The 19,261-nt window shown below is 39.0% G+C and overlaps 1 protein-coding gene across 1 annotated transcript in view; it reads left to right on the plus strand.

Moving 5' to 3' along the window:
• The window catches only part of AMPH (amphiphysin), a 390,964-nt gene that overhangs the window by 176,256 nt on the left and 195,447 nt on the right, over window positions 1-19,261 (plus strand). Inside the window, exon 2 of the mRNA XM_007950088.1 lies at window positions 16,718-16,798. Within this exon, the coding sequence (XP_007948279.1) occupies window positions 16,718-16,798 (81 nt within the window). The remainder of the gene's footprint in view (window positions 1-16,717; window positions 16,799-19,261) is intronic.

Consider the following 19,261-nt stretch of genomic DNA (forward strand, 5'->3'; position numbering starts at 1 on the left):
CTCCTTGGTGAAGTGTCTATTCATGTCTTCTGCCCATTTTTTAATTGGATTGGTTGTCTTTTTGTTATTGAGGTGTTGGAGTGTTCTATAAATTCTAGAGATAAGTCCCTTGTCAGATATGTTATTACCAAATATTTTTTCCCAATCCATAAGTTCTTTTTTTTTATTTTTTTAAAGAAATCAAACATTGTATTGCAGTGGGAAAATCTGCTGCAAAAGATTTATTTGAAATGTTAAAAAGCAAAGATGTCACTTTAAAAACTAAGGTACACCTAACCTAAGCCATGGTATTTTCAATCGCCTCATATGCGTTGTGAAAGCTGGACAGTGAATAAGGAAGACCAAAGAAGAATTGATGTTTTTGAGTTACAGTGTTGGAGAAGAGTACTGAATATGTTCTGGGCTATCAGAAGGATGAAGAAATCTGCCTTGCAAGCTAGAATGCTCCTTAGATGCAAGAATGGCAAGATTTTGTCTCACGTACTTGGCTATGTTGTCAGAAGGCACCAGACCCTGGATTAGTATATCATGCTTTTTAAAGTAGAAAAAAAGAGAAAGAAACCCAATGCCAGTAAATCAATTCCCACTCATAGTGACCCTATAGGGAGAATAGAACTGCCCTAGAGTTTTCAAAGCTATAAATCTTTATGGAAGTAGATAACCCCATCTTTCTCTTGTGGAGTGGCTGATGGTTCAAACTGCTGACCTTTTGATTAGTAGCCCCATGCTTTAACCACAGTGCCCCCAGAGGTAAAGTAGGAGAGCAGCAAAAAAGAAGGTGGCCCTCAATGAGATGGACTGACACAGTGGTTGCAACAGTGGGCTCAAATACAGCAACAGTTGTGAGGTTGTCCCGGGACCAGGCAGTGTTTTTGTTGTGTTGTACATAGCGTTGCTATGAGTCAGAACCAACCTAGAGGTACTAACAACAACAACAACAACAAAATTTGCACTGGACTATGGGAGCTCTGGTAGCAGAGTGCCTAAGGCACTTGACTGCTAACCAGAAGGCTGGTGGTTCAAACCCACCAGTCACTCCATGGAAGGAAGATGGGGCAATCTACTTCCGTAGTGATACTGCCTTGGAAAACCAAGGAGGGGTCGCTATGAGTCGGGTCCGACTCGATGGCACATAACAACAACAACAACAACATGAGGGCTTGAAGGAGTTCTGGTGGTACAGTGGGTAAGGCATTTGGCCGCTAATCAGATCAGTGGTTTAAACTCAACAGCTGCTCGTGAGAGAAAATCTACTTCTGTAAATAAAGATTTATAGCCTTGGAAACCCTATGGTGTTTGCTGTGAGTCAGTCGACTCAATGGCAGTGGCAGTGGGATGAGAACTTAAAAGTCAGTTAGAATTTTGGCTTTCGTTTCCTACAATATAGGAAAACTGCCCAAATCATAGAGTTCTAATTTGTTGCGACTATTCTTATGTGTTTCATGTGTGGACACTTGTTCTAGAAAAGACTTCGAGGCCCAGATCATTGGTACAACCTTTGTAATCCAATCTGTGGAACTTCTTTTGGAAATCCTGAAGGAGGATTTATTACAAATTACCATACTCCTGCATTTTTCTTCCTATTTAATTGTTTTAATTGCTTATGTCATAATATCTTTTACTATCCGTGATCTTTTACTATCAGTAATCACTATTGGTATCTTTTATTATCAGTAATCAGTGTATCAGTAATTCTGAACTTGAGGCTGAGGATGAAAGACTATGTCAAAATCTTACTAAAAAGGGTGAAGTTTGAAAAAGCTTATTCAGTTTAGAGTATTATGTTTCATTTTGAAAACAGTAGCAGCAGTGATAACAATGAAAACATCATTGTTTTAAAATGGTAAAATATCAATTTAGATGAAATCACCTTTGAAGTAAAAGATGTTAAGTCCTAAACTGAAATGCACCAGGCCCAGAGCTTTCTTCCTTTTGCCTCTAAGTGGAAGATGTGTCATGGTCTCATCAAAACCTGAATATCAGCTGCATGAACATATAAAAATCTTCCTATAACAACCATCAGGCCAGGCTTTTTAGGCTTAATTGGTGTTTTCAACATATCCAGTGGAGTGGTAAATGAGCCAGGCCACCTAAATTATAAACCCTCTGTCAAATATTTGTGCCATAATACAAGGCAAAAGATATGTTTTTAGTCATCTCAACTCTAGATTTCAGTGTCTTTATTTATTTATTTATTTTACTTCCTTGAGTCCTTCCCTCCCATGCACTACCGCACCCCAGGCTGTCTTCTTGTGCAAACACTGCCCTTCTGTTCTCCCATGATTGATTGCTCCAAGGAGTGTATCTGATTGATGTAAATGTTCACTCCATATGCCTGTCTGTTTGTCTGGAAACCACAGGAGTGAGTTCAATGCCAGACCTGAAGGGTAGCTAGGTGCCATAGGCTCAGGGGTCTCAGCAGGCCCTATCAGATCAGCAAAGCTGTTTTTTTTTTTTTTAATGGTTTTGAGTTTTGTTCCATATTGTTCTCTCACTCTATTCAGGATCTCCCAGATAGATTGTTTTTTGTTCCTAAAGACCTTTTCTATGTAGCATATCAGTCTCATCATCTGCCTCAAGGCTGCTGCAAAGATAGCACAAAATGCTTAGATGTGAACAACTGTATATCCAGGTGTTCTGCATCAACTGGGCCTTTGGTTCCATCCAAAAGTCTTTTTTATGTTTCTGATTTTTACCTTTCCCAGTGCCACATCTGAACATTTCCTCTCTCCCTGAGATCTTTATCATAATCTAGCCCTTCATTTCTTGGCTGATGATTGAATCTCTTGCCTCAAAGGAAAAAACTAAACCAAAAACCAAATTCATTGCCATTGAGTTGGTCCTGACTCATAGAGACCCCTTCTTGGGGAGCTCTGGTAGCATAGTGGCTAAGGCACTTGACTGCTAACCAGAAGGCTGATGGTTCAAACCCACCAGCCACTCCTCAGAAGGAAGTTTGGGCAATCTATTTCTGTAGTGATACCGCCTCAGAAACCCAAGGAGGGGTCGCTATGAGTCGGGTCTGACTCAATGGCACATAACAACAACGTTACTACAGAAATAGATTGCCTAATCTTCCTTCCAAGGAGTGGCTGGTGAGTTTGAACCACCAGCCTTCTGGTTAGCAGTCAACTGCCTTAGGTACTATGCCACCAGAGCTCCCAGGAAAGGTGGATCTATTAAATATGAGTTCCATCAAATTTTTCCTCCACACAAGCAAAGTGCTGTGCCCTCAACAGTTTTTCTTTCTGCTTCTGAGGAATAATTGTGCCTCTTTCCACCCATGCCCTAGATCCCACCACTGACAACACTTTTGAGACTTTTTCTTATTGTGTGATCCTCTTTCTCATAGCTTCTACCTTTTTCTTTCTGTGGTCAGTTCACCCTGACATATAAACACAGTCAGGCTTCACTTGTTTTGGGAAATCCTCCTTTGACTCTGCACGCCTGCAAGTTTTCCAAAGAGTAGCCTGCTTTCTCTCACCTTCCATTTACTTAATGTACTGTGATATGGTTTCTGACTATACTGTTCCATTAAATAGCTCTTTGTTAGGTCCCCAAGGATCTCCGAGTTTCTAAACCCTATGGACACTTTCAGGCTTTTTGGTCTTCCTCTTACAAGAGTTCTCTGAAACTTTTGAAACTGTCTCCTTTGATTCTGTAAATTCATTCCTGGTTTTTCCATATCTATAATCCCCAGTCTTGTTCTAAGGATCTTCTTTCTCTGATCATTTTCAAATGCTGATTTTCCCGGGATCAGCCCTTGGCTCACCTCTTTCTCATACTATACTTTCTCTGGGCTTTCTCATATGCTCTAGAAGCTTTAATACTGTTATATTCTGATGACTTCCAGAGAATATCTGGAGCACAGAGCATTCTGTCTGAAATTCACATCCAGGTGTCCACTCTGTCTCTATCTGAATGCCTCAGAGTTATCTCCAACTTTGCAGAGCATACACGATGTCTCTTGTTTGAAGGAACCACTACCTACTTTGTCTCCCCAGAAGAAATTTGAGGTCATCCTTGGTTCCTTTCTGTTCTTCCCCTTTTTCATCTAACAAACTATCAAGTACTGTGTATTTCTGAAAGATTTGTAGTATCATCTTGTTAGGTCAAACCCTGTTATTTATTTCCTAGATTATTTAAATAACCTCTTAACTGGTATCACTGATTCTAGTCTTGTTCTCTTATCATCTTTGTTTAACATTGCCTGCAAAGAGTCCAAACCTAATCATGTAGCTCTCTCCAGGGAAATACTTCATTGGCTTTCCATGGTTTATACAAGAAGGTTCTGTTCTGGTTACCTAGTGCCACTCTGACAAGAATATACCACAAATTGGATGGCCTTAAAAACAGGAGTTTATTCTCTTACAGTTTGGAGGCTTTAAGTCCGAGTTCAAAGTGCCAGGCTCTAGGGGCTTTGTAAAAGCCCCTTGACCTTGGGCTTCAGCTCTGCCTCTTGTTCCTAGCCCACTGAAGCTAGAGGCATCTCTTCACTCAGGCAGCTATTGGCTGCTGAGGCTAACAAGCCTAAAGTTGACAAATAAAGTGGCACAGTCCTGATGTTACCAAACCACACGCAGGCCATTAATTCAAGTCCATTGGAAGTCCCAAGGTCGGCAGAGCATGGCAGGCTGCTGAACAACAACACAGCTACATGCAGGGTTCAAGCATACCATAGGCTAGAGACTATCCCCAAGGTTTCTCCTTATATACAGGAAGCAGACCACATCCCAAAGGCAGCTACTCAGCTGCTCATAGTAGATTCCACCATGGAGTTGATTACCAGTCTCATCATGGGGAATACTACATCCAGCTGCCCAGCCACTCAACCAGGTCTGGTCAAGTTGACGCATAAACTGAATTACCATGGGTTCAAACTTCTTACTCTTGCAGATGAAACCTTTACATAATTTGCCCTCTGCTTACTATGACACCTTGCCTATCCTTGTTCCTCACACTTTGTTGTTCCACGACATCAAACTATCAAAATTCTTTCTTTCTTTTAATTTATTATGCTTTTGAGTGCAAATTTACAGAGTGAAATTTGTTTTACATTCAACAGTTCGTGTGCATTTGATTTCACACGCTGGCTACCATTCCCGACCATAACAAACTCTCCTCCCCTCCCATTCCCATGACTAACCCCTCCCTGTGCCCTTCTTAACTATGCACTCCTGTCTGCCCAGCTTTCCCTCCATGTGAATGCTGCCCCTCTGGTGCCCCATGGCCGGTTGCTCTAAGGGGTGTATCTCCTTAGAGTAGATGGATGTATCACCCTGGGGTGGGTGTTCTGCCTGTAAGTCTTCCTACTATTGAGCTGAGAGCTAAACACTGGGATTGAGTCCAGTCCTAGGCCCAGAGGGTATTCCAGGGCTATAGTCTTGGGTGTTCCACCAGACTCTATCCAACCAGTTATACTGGTCATTTTTGTATTTTTGAATTTTGTTCCACATTTTTCCTCCCACTCTATCCAGGATCTCCAGTTTTGATCCCTTCCTGAGTGGTTGACATTGGTAGCCAGGCACCATCTAGTTTTTCTAGTCTCTATATCTATCATATCCTTGAACCAATTGTTTCCAGTTGGCTTTGATTTTCTTCACTCTTCTTTGATTCAGAAGAGAGGAGAGCAATAGTTGCATCTTAGATGGCTGCTCGAAAGCTTTTAAGACCCCAGTCACTACTCACCAGAATAGGTTGTGGAACAAGATTTTTATGTACTATGTTGTGCCAATTGGCTTGGTGTCCCCCAATACTATGGTCTCGAGTTGGCAGGCCCAGTGATTCTCTCTCACAGTGTTTTGTTGTTTCTGAGAGGTTACTCCAACTCTGTCTTCTGTTGCTTCCGTAATGAGCGTGGCTAATTTTGTATCACTAGTATCTATGCAAGATTATCTTCAGCTAAATCTGTCCTTGGTCTGGGGTATATTCCTGTTCACTGACCCCCACCTGATCTTCTCAGTTGTCTATATGTATTTATCTGTAGCCTGGTGTTTGGTGTTAGTGGTAATGGAGTATTGTGCATATACTAATATTTGCTTCTGTTATCTTTGTCTTATGTGTAGGTTTCAGTGTCCTTCCTTTCCCCAGTGTTATCATGCTGGTCACAAACTCTTACCATACCATCCTTCCCCTTACCCAAATCAACATGTGACCCACAGCTAGTCTGAAATTTTCCCTCCTCTTCCCTCCCATCACTGGTAACCTATAAAGTGAGTTCCCTTCCCTAAGTAAACCCTTCCTTGTCTTTTTACAATAATGGGCTCATACATATTTATCCTTTTGTGATTAATTTAGTTCATTCAGCATAATGTCCTCCAGATTTATCCATGTTGTGAGATGATTTGTATATTCTTCATTATTCTTTAATGTTGCATGGTATTCCATTGTGTGAATGTACCATAATTTGGTTATCATTCATCTGTTGATGAGCATCAAGGTTGTTTCCATCCCTTTGCTATAGCGAATTGTGCTGCAGTGAACATGGGTGTGCATATGTCTGTTTGTGTCCTATTTCTCACGTCTTTAGGATAGATTCTTAGTAATGGAATTGCTAGATCAAGTGGTATTTCTATTTTCAGTTTTTTAATGAAATGTCATACAATTTTCCATAATGGTTGTACCATTTTGCAGTCCCACCAGTAACATATGAGGGTTCCAATCTCTCTGCAGCCTCACCAACATTTGTTATTTTCCGTCTTGTTGAACTTTCTGTTATTGCTGGGGTGAGATGCTATCTCATTGTTGTTTTGATTTGCATTTCTCTAATGGCTAATGATCATGAGCATTTCCTCCTGTGTTTGTTGGCCACCAGTACATTATCTTTAGTGAAGTGTCTGTTCATGTCCATCGCCCATCTTTGAATTGGATTGTTTGTCTTTTTGGTGTTGAGGTGCTGAAGTTTTCTATAAATTTTGGCAATAAGTGTTTTGTCATATATGTCATGTTATTGTTGTTGTTATTTTTTCCTAGTCTGTAGGTTCTTTTTTACCCTTTTGGAGAAGTCTTTCAGTGCACGTAGGAATTTAATTTTTAAAAGGTCCCAGTCATTTAGCAGCTTTTCCACTGCCTACACATTTTGGGTTATGCTTGATAGTCTTTATACTGTAGATTAGGGCCCCTAGATTTGCCCCTATTTTATCTTTAACGAGCTTTATAGTTTTCAGTTTTACATTTAAGTCTTTGATCCACTTTGAGTTCATTTTTGTATATGGGGTGAGGTATGGGTCTTATTTCATTTTTTTGCAAGTGGATATCCAATTTTGCCAGCACCATTTTTTAAAGAGGCTATCTCTCCCCCATTTAATGGGTTTTGGTCCTTTGTCAAAGATCAGGTGTCCATAGATACATGGGTCTATTTCTGTTTTTTTTTTTATTCTATTCCATTGGTCTATCTGTCTATCATTGTATCAGTACCATGCCATTTTAACTACTGTGGTTGTATAGTAGGTTTTGAGATCCAGGAGTTTAAGACCTCCTACTTTGCTTTTCCTCTTTAGCAGTGCTTTGCTTATCTGAGGTATCTTTCCTTTCCATATGAAATTAATAATTGGTTTTTCCATATCCTTAAAAAATGTTGATGGTATCTGGATCAGGATTGGATTGAATGTGTAGATTGCTTTGGTGATACTGACATTTTCACAATATTCAGTCTTCCTATCCATGAACAAGGCAGGTTCTTCCATTTATGTAGATCCCTTGTAGTTTCTTAGAGTAGTGTTTGTAGTTTTCTTTGTATAGGTCTTATGTGTCTCTGGTAAGATTTATTCCTAAATATTTTATCTTTTTGGGAGCTATTGTAGATGGTACTGTTTTCCTTATTTCCTTTTCAGAGGTCTCTTTGTTGATATAGAGGAATCCAGCTGGTTTTTTGCTAAACCTCTCTATTAGGTCCAGTAAATTTTTTACTGTCTTGAGTTTTCTATGTATAGGATCATGTCCTCTGCAAATAGAGATAGCTTTGCTTCCTCTTTGCCAGTTTGGATGCCTTTTATTTCTCTTTCTTGACTTATTGCCCTGGCTAGGACTTCCAATAGAGTGTTAAATAAGAGGGTGATAGAGGGCATCCTTTTCTAATTCCCATTCACACGGGGAATGCTTTGAGTCTTTCTCAATTAACAATAATGTTGGCTGTCAGCTTTGTGTATATGTCCTTTATTATGTTGAGGAATTTCCTTTCTATCCATATTTTGCTGACAGTTTTGAACAGGAGTAGGTGTTGGATTTTATCAAATGCCTTTTCTGAGTTGATTAATATGATCATATGGTTATCTCTCTCTTTGTTTTTTAATGTGCTGTATTACATTGATTGTTTTTCTGATGTTGAACCATCCTTGCATATCTTGTATGAATCCCACTTGGTCATGATGTATTGTTTTTTTGATATGTTGTTGGATTCTGTTGACTAGGATTTTGTTGAAGATTTTTACATCTGTATTCATGAGGGATATTGGCCTGTAGTTTTTCTTTTAGTTGTGTCTTTCCCTGGTTTTGATATCAGTGTTATACTTGCTTCATAAAATGAATTTGGGAGTATTCCATCTTTTTCTATGTTTCTGGAATAGTTTGAGTAGTATATGTGTCAACTCTTCCCTGACTGCTTGGTAAAATTCTCCAGTAAAGCCATCAGGGCCAGGAATTTTTCTTGTGGGATGTTTTTGTATGACCTACTCACTTGCTTCTCTTGTTATGGGTGTGTTCAAGTGTTCTATCTCTGACTGGGATAGTCTAGGTAAGTCTTGTGTTTCTAGAAACTTGTCCATCTCTTCTAGGTTCTTGAATCTGTTGGAGTACAGTTCTTCATAATATTCTGTCAGTATCTTTTTTATTTCAGTTGGTTCTGTTGTGATGTCACCCTTTTATTACTCTTGTTATTTGCATCTTCTCTTTCTTTTCTTTTGTTACATTTGTCAATGGTTTGTCCATTTTGTTAATCTTTTTGAAGAACCACCTTCTTGTTTTGTTGACTTTCTCTGCTATTTTTCTGTTCTCTGTTCCATTTATATCTGCTCTGATCTTTATTATTTCCTTCCTTCTGGATACTATAGCTTTCTTTTGTTGCTCTTTTTCTAATTGTTGGAGTTGTTGAGTTAGAGTGTTGATTTTGTTTCTTCCCTCTTTCTTGATGTGTGCATTTATTGCTGTAAATTGACCTCTGAGTACTGCTTTTGCTGTATCCAATGGGTTTTGGTAAGTTGTATCTTCATTCTCATTTGTTTCTAGGTATTTTTGTATTTCACACTTTATTGCTTCTGTTACCCAATAGTTTTTGAGCAGTGTACTATTCAATTTTCACATATTTGGTATTTTTTCCTTGATCTTTCTATTACTGATTTCTTTTATAGCAGTGTGGTCCAAAAAAATGCTTTGTAGTATTTCAGTATTTTTTAATTTATTGAGGCTTGTTTTCTGTCTTAACATACGATCTATTCTGGTGAATGATCCATGTGCACTGGAGAAGAATGTGTGTTGTGTGTGTGTGTGTTGTGTTTTTTTTTTTTGGGGGGGTGGAGTGCTCTGTATATGTCTATGAGTTAAAGCTGGTTGATTGTGTTGTTGAGTTCTTCTGTATGTTTGTTCAGTTTTTTGCTAGATCTGTCTCCCCTTGAAAGTGGTGTATTAAAGTCTCCTACTACTATTGTAGAGTTGTCTATTTTTCCTTTCAATGCAGTTAATATTTGCTTTTTGTATTTTGGAGCACTTTTATTGGGTGCATATGTATTAATTATGGTGATGTCTTCTTGGTCAATTGGTCCTTTTAGCATCATACAATGTCCTTCTTTGTCGTTATGCTGTTTTTCACCTTGAAGTCTATTTTATCAAAAATTCATGTTTCCACTCCTGCTCTTTTTTGGTTGCCATTACCCTGGTAAATTTTTTTCTACCCCTAAATTTTTAATTTATTCTTATCTTTGTGTCTGAGGTGGGTCTCAAGTAGGCAACATATTGATGGGTCTTCCTTCCTTACCCAATCAGCCACTTCCTTTTTCTTGACTGGTGCATTTAGTCCATTCACACTGAAATTATTAATAGGTATGAATTTATTGCTGCCATTCTACTGTGTTTTTTGTTGTGTTGTTGGTGATTTACTTGTTTAAAATATTTTTCTATGCTGAGCTTATTTTGTTTTCAAGTGTTTCTTCTATTTTCTTCATTATTGTTGGTTTTGTGCTTACTAAGTCCATATGTTTTTCTTTTTTCTTGGTTTGCATAGGGGGATTGTTAATTTTTTTGTGGTTATGCTGAAGTAAATTCTAATCTCCTTAAGTTTGGACCAGTCAGTTCTCTAAAGACATTGTCCTGTCTTCCTCTCCATTTGGAAGTTTTGTAATTAGAACTTTTATTACCTCTATTTGCTTTCTTGATGGTGTCACGTGCAGATTGACTCCCTTATTTCTTTGTGTGCATTGTTTTATGAGCTTGTTTTGAGCATCTATTTCTGGTTTGGTTTCTAAGTATTGATGTCAAGTGTCCTGATTTTAATTTGTTGTTCTCTGTTGTTGTTTTTCTATTAGAAGGACTCCCGTTAGCATTTCTGGTAGGGTTGGTTGGTCTGATTTTCACAAATTCCCTTAATTTCTGTTTGTCTGAGAATATCTTGATTTCACCCTTCTATTTGAGGGACAATTTGGCTGGATATAGAATTCTTGGATGGAAATTCTTTTCCTTTAGTGCTTTATATATGCCATCTCATTGCCTTGCCTGCCTGGTTTCTGCTAAGTAATCAAAACTTTGTGTTATTGGATATCCATTGTAGGTGACATTTTTTTTTTTTTTTTTTTTTTAGCTGCTCCCAACAGTCTTTATCTTTGATTTTGGAGAGTTTGATTATGCTATGTCTTTGTGACTTTTTTTTTTTTTTTTGAGGTCTATCCTGTATGGGGGTTTGTTGAGCTTCTTGGACAGATATCTTTTCTTCCTTCATGATATGGGGGAAGTTTTCTGTTAGCAAGTCTTCCACAATTTTCTCAGTGTTTTTTTTTTTTTTTTGCCTCCTCTTGTTCTGAAATTCCAATGAGGCATGTGTTGTTTCCTTTCATGCAATCCCATATAACTCTTAGGTTCTCTTCATTTCTCTTAAATCTTTGTTCTGATTTTTCTTCATACAGACTTGCATCAAGGAATTTGTCTTCTAGTTGGGAAATGCATTCTTTGTCCTTCTACTGTGTTGTCTAACTGTAATTTTAATGTTCATCTACTGGATTTCTAACTGCTATTTTTGTATGAGTTCTAATTGTGTATTTATCTTGTTATTTTGTTTTTGAATGATTTTCCTGAATTCTTCTAGGGTACTGTCTGTCTTCTTTTTGCTTCTGTTTGTGGTTTCTTTGAGCTTTTGGAGACTCCTATATACTTATCTTCTGAATTCCTTCTCAGATAATTCTGTTGCCTATTCTTTTCCCATGATAGACAATTCTTTTCTATTGTGTTATCCTGTTGTTTTGTTTATTTGAAGTTGTCTGTTGTTTTCTTAGATGTTTAGAAGTTGTTGTCTTTAACTGTTAGTATGTATTGATTTGTTTCACCCTGATTTCATGTTCCACTATATCTGAAAGTGTGGTGCAGTTGTAGTTTTTTGGTTATTAATTTGGATGTACTGGGTTGCTCTCCAGTTGTCTTTGTGTTGGTGGAATCACTGGTGGGGATGTGGATACAGATCTCTGTTTGTCATGGAGGGAATTGGGAATTGGGACAAGTTGATGTTGTGGTGGTTTAATGTGTTCCTTCTATTGGATGAGGCAAGGGAGAAGGGGAAAAAAGAGAAAGGAAAGAGAAAAAAAAAAAAAAGAAGGCGCCAGTAGTGAGTTCCCATTTTCCGTGTTTGGGCGAGATGCTGCGGTTCAGGCAGTGTGATTTGTGTCTTCTTGGGACAGCTACTAATGATGACATATTACTGTCAGTCAAAAACCTGTGGCTCATAATCGACAGAGATCCCAGTGGGTAGAGGGTTACCACTTTCTGCTTGAATTGAGAAACCAGAATAACCCAGTATCCCAGTCCACTGTGTGCTAATAAGTGGTCATGGAAGAGTTGAACTTCAGCTTGCCACTGTGCACTGGCTCTGGTGTTCTGCCCACTCAGAGGGTGTTTTCCCCCTTCCCCCACTCCTTTCTGAACGCCACAGCAGCCTGAGCCATGGGGGTTTTTGTCCTGTTTCCTGGGAAATTTATCTACTCGCTCAGCTTAGCTTCCAGGGTCCAAAAACTCCTGGTGTGGGTATTCTGAGTCCCCAGTGCCTCTGTGGGTTCTGTGATTTTTTTTTTTTTTCCTTCCTCCTTCTCTCTGCCAATCTCTTTTGTATTGCTAATGAGTATTCTGCTTCTCCATCTCTCCACTGGCTAGACAGGTTTGTTTATTTTTCCCCTTTGTTTAATCTGCTCTTTTTCTCCACCTCCACTAAATCTGGTATCTTATCTTCTCCTTAGTTGCTTATAGCTCCAGTATCATTGTTTCTATCTGCTTTACCTAGTTATTCAGGAATTAAGATGCTAGAGGCAACAAATATGTGTACTATAGGTATGATGCCATCTTCTCACTGACTATCACCATTCTTAGAATGCAGCTTGATTCTCCTGAGCAGTGTTTGGCATAGTCTTTGGTAAATAAGCATTTTAGTATAGAAATAAATAAAATTTCTTCTTTGCCTACTATTCATTTTGTGATTATGCATTACTCTGTTGGAAAAGTGTCCACCATGATAAATTTATTATGGATTCCCTAAATTAGAAAGTATTTGAAATATAACTTATTCTCGTCACCTATTTGATGACTAAGTTTCTTCCCTAGTACCTCTAATTATTGGTTGAGCTTACATACCTTTTACAACAGTGAGTTCCTTATCTCAACAAATGTACTGTTTTACCTCCAGAATACTAAGATGAAAATTTTTTGTGCAACAATATTCCCTTTACTCTTTTATTTCCTTCATCTTGGTGTCTGACAGAGCAAGCCTGATACTTCCTTACTATGAAGATCTTTCAGATATTTGAAGACAGCTATACTAAGCTCTTGTGACTTTGGTCTTCTTTTCTCTCACTAATAAACCCAATTATATGAAGCATTCTTCTTACCACATGGTATCAGATTCATTGCCTGTTTGTTTATGTATTTATGTGGTCACCAACTTGTTCATCGCAGAGAACCCTTTGTGACTGCTTGCCTTGTAGCTACTCGGCTTTATTGAGCAGGTTAAAATTACATTAGATGCTTTGGCAGCAACATCATTTTGTTGCCTCATACTGACTGTTGGCTGAAGTCATTCCTTATTTATATTTAATGACAGAAATTATGTATCCCCTATCTATCCTGCTGCATTTTACTTGAAAGTTGAATGTATAGAATCTCTATTTTACAATTATATTTTTTACATCTAGGGACAGTTAGTTTTTTTGTTTACCATATCTTTGTATAGAATATGCTATACAATTTCTAAATAAATGAAAAGCAAAGATAATATGTGCTCAGCTTGGGCCTCTGTACCCCAGGACTTCTTTGAGTGGTTATTCAATTAGAGGGTATATCAGAAGGTGGTGGGGTAGAAGTTACCATGGGCCTGGCTCCAATAACTGTAGTGGCATCTTGCCGAAGGGGCAGGGAGGCAGCATCTTCTGACGTCCTCTAACCCCACAAGAGGAAGACAGAATCACTATTAGTAGCCCAAGGCCTATCCCTGCAAGGCCAGATATGCCGCCTCCCTCCAGCCCTTTCATCAACCCTGACACCACCTATTCCTCCCACAGCACCTACCACCTCTCTGCTGGGTTTGATAATTCACTACAGTGACCACACAGAACTCACAGATTATGGGCTTTATTAAGGAAACAACAGGTTACAATTCAAGTTTAGGAACATGCTCAGTCTCTATCAGCCTGCTGTCTCTCAGCCGACAGTCTCTCTCCCAGCAATGCATATTTCTCGGTGTCTCTTTCTCTCTCTCAGTGGTATGTGTCTCTTGCTTCTCTCTCTCAGCAGGTGCGTGTCTCTCAGGAACGTTTCTCTCAGCAGCATGTCTTTCTCAGCCAGCAGTCAGAGAGACTTCTTTTGCCTCTGGAAGGACTCCTTTTGAGCCTGGCAGAGTGACCACTAACCAATCCCATCAGAATTCTATACACTTGAGAGAGAGTGAACTTCCCAACAAATTACTCAGTGCTGCTCCCAACAGAAAGAAATACCCCAGGTGGATAACTTTAACAATCAGGAGCTACTCAGTTGCTCATGGCAAATTCCACCACAGAGTTCACCAAGACTTATGGCTAGAAAAAGCCACACTATGTAATTTACTGCACTGCAGGCCACCCCCTGGCTTTTCTAGCCATTATTCTTTTTGTACGTCAAAATTTACCATCCCCTTTACCATCAGGTTAAGAATAACCACACCCATGAAAGTGTGTAAGCCAGCCACTTCATGTATTTATCTTCCCCCATTTTAGATAGCCAATTTCTAATTTGCACATCCCTATCAAACCAGTACTCTGAGGAGACAAGCATGTTCTTTTCTCACTGAAGAATCTTCTTGGAAACTTTGGACATCTGCATCCATAAACAAGCAAAATCCAGCCCAGCACAAGCCATCAAAGTGCAGCAGCTGAGCTCAGGGTCAAACATCTTCCTTTTCATTTGGTCAGATTCTGGTCAGTTCAGCCCTAGCCATCCCAGCTAGGTCATGTGTACCTGCTGCCAAATTTGGGAGTCATACTCTTCCCTTCACTTCAGACCAGCGAGCACCTTCTGTCACGTCCTCAGCCCTCAAGGACTATTTCAATGCCTGTAGACACAACTCCTTGCACTTCAGACAGCCAACCCTTAGGCTCATCCCCAGCCTCTGTAGACTAGGTCAAAGAGTACCAAACTCAACCTATTTCTTTGCTGCACTTCCCCCATTTCCACTCAAGTGGACCCGGGTGGTAACAAATGAGTAACATACAAGCTTACTACTTGCTTGCTTCCTTTAACTTTTAGTCCTGGAAGGGGTTTCTGTCATGGACCATGACTTTTCTGCCTCAATACACCCAAAGCCTAAATGCTTGCTTGAAATTCAAAAAGCCAAGCAGTCTTTTTTTTCTGTAGATCCTATCTTCAAATGCAGATCTTTTGTTCTCTCAGTAGTTCTGGTTGGGGCTCAAGTTTTCTACCTATGCCCCTAATACTTTACACACAGGGCTTGAAACAAAAGCCTTTGTTTCTGCTGGGCAGATTCTATTTCCCTTTTTAACATATCCAATCAAGTATCAGCTGAAGGCAGACTAAAACGCTCTTGGTTTTCCATACCCTGTAATCATTTCTACTGTACAAGCAGGTAAGAGAACATTCAATACCCATAGTACATTTAGATAAACACATTATCAAAATGCAGAATCCTTTTTAAGACATTCCAGTTTCCTCTCTTCACCTTGATTATCTTCCCATTCTATGTATGTGACCTTGGGCCTTAGGTTGGGTGTAACTGAAGCCTTAGCCTCTGAATCAATTATCTCCTTTAATAGGTAACAGCAATCAAAGTAACCATCTAATAATCCAAAGTTTCACTTTCCAGGCCCCTTCCTTCTATCTTTTATAAAATCCCATGCGTCTATGAGTCTGGAGCCACTGCAATGAATCCCACTTCTGACACCAGCTGCCAAAGGGGCAGGGAGGCTGCATATTCTAACCTTCTCTAACCCCACAAGAGGAAGACAGAATTGCTATCAGTAGCCCAAGGCCTATCTTTGTGAGGCCAGACATGGCTCCCTCCAACCCTGACACCAACCGTTCCTCCTCAGCACCCACAACCTCTCTGCTGAGGTCAATAATTCGCCACAGTGGCCACACAGAACTCACAGATTATGGGGTTTCACAGGGAAGCAATAGGCTACAATTTAAGTTCAGGAACACACTCAGTCTCTCTGAGCCGCCATCTCTCAGCCGCCAGTCTCTCTCCCAGCAGTGCATGTCTCTCAGTGTCTCTCTCTCTCTCAGTAATGCACGTCTCTTTCAGTAAGTCATGCCTCTCAGAAGCGTGTTTCTTTCAGCTGCACGTCATTCTCAGCCAGCAGTCAGAGAGAGTTCTTTCTTCTGCCTCTAGAAGGCTTCTTTTGAGCCTGGCAGAGTGACCACTACCCCATTCCAACATTAGAATTCTATACACTTGAGAGAGAGTGAACTCCCCAACAAATTACTTAGTGCTGCTCCCAACAGAAAGAAATAACACAGGTGGATAATTTTAACAATCAGGAGCTACTCAGTTGCTCAGGGCAAATTCCACCATGGAGTTCACAAAGACTTATGGCTAGAAAAAGCCATAATATATAATTTACTACACTGTACAGCTCTGTAAAGTAGATTAATACTTTAGTCAAATAAGTTTGGTTCACTGTTCAACAAAAAATGATTAACTATTATATGTCAGGTATTGTGCTAGGCAGTGTGGATAAAAACACAAATAAGACATAGTTTCTGTTTTTAAGATTTGGACAGCCTAAGGGAGGAGATGGATATGTAAGTAAATGCATTGTATTCTGATACTTGTGCAAGGTCACAGAGCTGGTAAGTAGTACAACTGTGATTAAAATCTAGGTTTTTTTCAACTTCAAAGCCTCCAAGCCAGGAAAAAACTAGCTGTGCTGAGATAGAGGTCTCCTCAGAAGAGTAAAATATCAGCTTTGCTCTGCCTGTAAACTGAAAGGCACACTATCCTTTGAAAACATTATTAATCAGACCATTTTTCCTCCCCACAAACTAGGTCCTTCAGAAGCTTGGAAAAGCTGATGAGACAAAAGATGAACAGTTTGAAGAATATGTCCAGAACTTCAAACGACAAGAAGTGAGTACATTTATGTAGTTTCTGCAGTGGGTGGGGAGGTTGACCTACATTTGTGTCTTAGTATATAACTAAAATAAATTAAGATTGAAGAAAGGACAGACAGGATTTTACTTTAACTTGAGGATAACGCTTACTAATTCTGTAGAATTTTTTGTGGAAGGTGAAGGAAGAAGCAAGAGACACTGCAGGAAGAGAATTTGCATTTAGAATCTCAGGAGATGGAGTAGTAATTAGCTACTATTCCAAACAGGTTACTGATCTAAAGGTAGAATGATATTTTAGGTAACTTATCTTCCACTAAATACTAGAGAAGCATTAAATATTTCTGGCAAACTTAATTTCAATTGTTTAATGCTTAAAATCCTTTGCTCTCTCATATGTAATCTCAGCCAAGGGAGAGAAAATTGATTCTTAGTGGGTAAAAAAATCATGTCTTCATACTGTAAAGCACAGATATACATGCAGTACATAAACAGATACATAGTGTTTCTGTGGTATCAAATCTCATGGGCAACTATCTCTACTATTCATTTCCATATTTTTCCATCACACTTAAAGAATCTCAGTGATGGTTGAACAACATGATGAATATAATTAATGTCACTGAATTGTACATGTAAAAAATGTGGAAATGGAAAGCTATATAACTATACACACAAAAACGCCACAATTAAGCAAGAAAAAAGGTCTCATGGGAAGGACAATTAGGACAAAATATCTAGAAAGGCAATATGGAAAAAAGTGAAATACTGTTTGGGATGTTTGTTTCTTTAGTGGGCTGCTATGTATTTAACAGGCTCATGGAAGCACATTATCTTTTAAGTTATCTGTTTATGTCTCTAAGACCTAGATAATTGGCTAGGATAAACAAACAAACAAAAAATAAACCTCACTGCCTTGGAGTGAATTCTGACTCATAGCAACCCCTCCTTGGGTTTCTGAGGTGGTATCTCTACGGAAGTAGATTGTCCAGTATTCCTTCTTAGGAGTCGCTGGTGGGCTTGAACCACTAGCCTTCTGGTTAGCAGTCAGATGCCTTAGGCACTATGCCAGATATTAGTCTTTAAAGAACATGGATGAAGGCCAAGAATAGGAAAGTATGAGCAATCCTCAGAGATTATACATTTCAGACCTAGAGATCAAACCACATGTGTGATGGAATGAAGTGTTGGCCAGAGACCATGAGATAATTGGGTTTAGACATGGGGACAATGTAAGGATGTGGATTTATTTACATGCTGTCACTGGAGAAACTAGTGCCCACAGATGGAATTGTGATCTCAAAGATGACTATCCATGACAACAATACACATAATGGAATTCCACAGGTTCTATTTTACCCCTTTTCCCCTGTTTGCCAATCCCTGATCCTAGAGGTTTCATAGTCATGTAGAACAAACAAATCCTTTCCAACTGCAAGAATTCAGAGCCAATGTCTCTAATTATTATAATAATCAGATTACTGCAAGTAAAAATACCACAACTTTTCCTACACTAAACTGATTCTTCCTTAACACAACTGTCCTATTTTGCTGCTTTCATTTTTGATATCTTCACAGAATTTAGTGCTTTCACATAAGCATTGCATATAAGTTTTTTGCATGAACTTAACAAAGTATTTGTTAAACTTGAAGCTGAATTAATTAACTCACTGATGCCGAGTCAGATCCGACTCGTAGTGACCCCTCCTTGGGTTTCCAAGGCAGTATCACTATAGAAGTAGATTGCCCATTCTTCCTTCTGAGGAGTGGCTGGTGGGTTTGAACCTCCAGCCTTCTGGTTAGCAGTCAAATGCCTTAGGCACTACAACACTGAACTAGTGGCAGAAATTAGAATATTAGCATTTTGAGCACATTCCTAAAGTATATTTTTATTTCTGGGATGCAAGGGATGTTGTATATTGTATGTATTTTTGTAAAAAATTTCACTTAATTCTTTATACAACATGTATATATATGTAAATGATTAAATATAAAAATCACAAAACTGGAGTTTGAAAAAGGAATGTAAATGCAAAGAATACTTTGCCATAGCATGTTAAAAACAAATATATTTTTTACTGATGGTAAGTCATATTAGTATTCTGAAAAACTTTGGAATTTGCTTGAGCAGATAGGTCTAGAAAGTACCTTAGAAAGATTTCTTTTTTTCTTTTTTTAAATCACAGATAACCATGATGTGAATGTGTTTGTATATCCACACTTCATTGAATAATAATAGTGACCTTCTACTGAGACAGCCACTGCCTTAATTGAATGTAAGCCCATTGGGCCTGTTTTGAATAATGGTCAACTTCTAAATGAGTGTTCTAGCCCAAAGGAAGCTCTGGTAGCATAGTGGCTAAGACACTTGCCTGCTAACCAGACGGCCGGCGGTTCAAATCCACCAGCCACTCCTCGGAAGGAAGGTTGGGCAATCCTACTTCCATAGTGATACTGCCTCGGAAACCCAAGGAGGGGTCGC

The sequence above is a fragment of the Orycteropus afer genome, unplaced genomic scaffold (assembly GCF_000298275.1).
Source record: "Orycteropus afer afer isolate SDZICR_OR568_19922 unplaced genomic scaffold, OryAfe1.0 scaffold00263, whole genome shotgun sequence".
NCBI lineage: Eukaryota > Metazoa > Chordata > Mammalia > Tubulidentata > Orycteropodidae > Orycteropus > Orycteropus afer.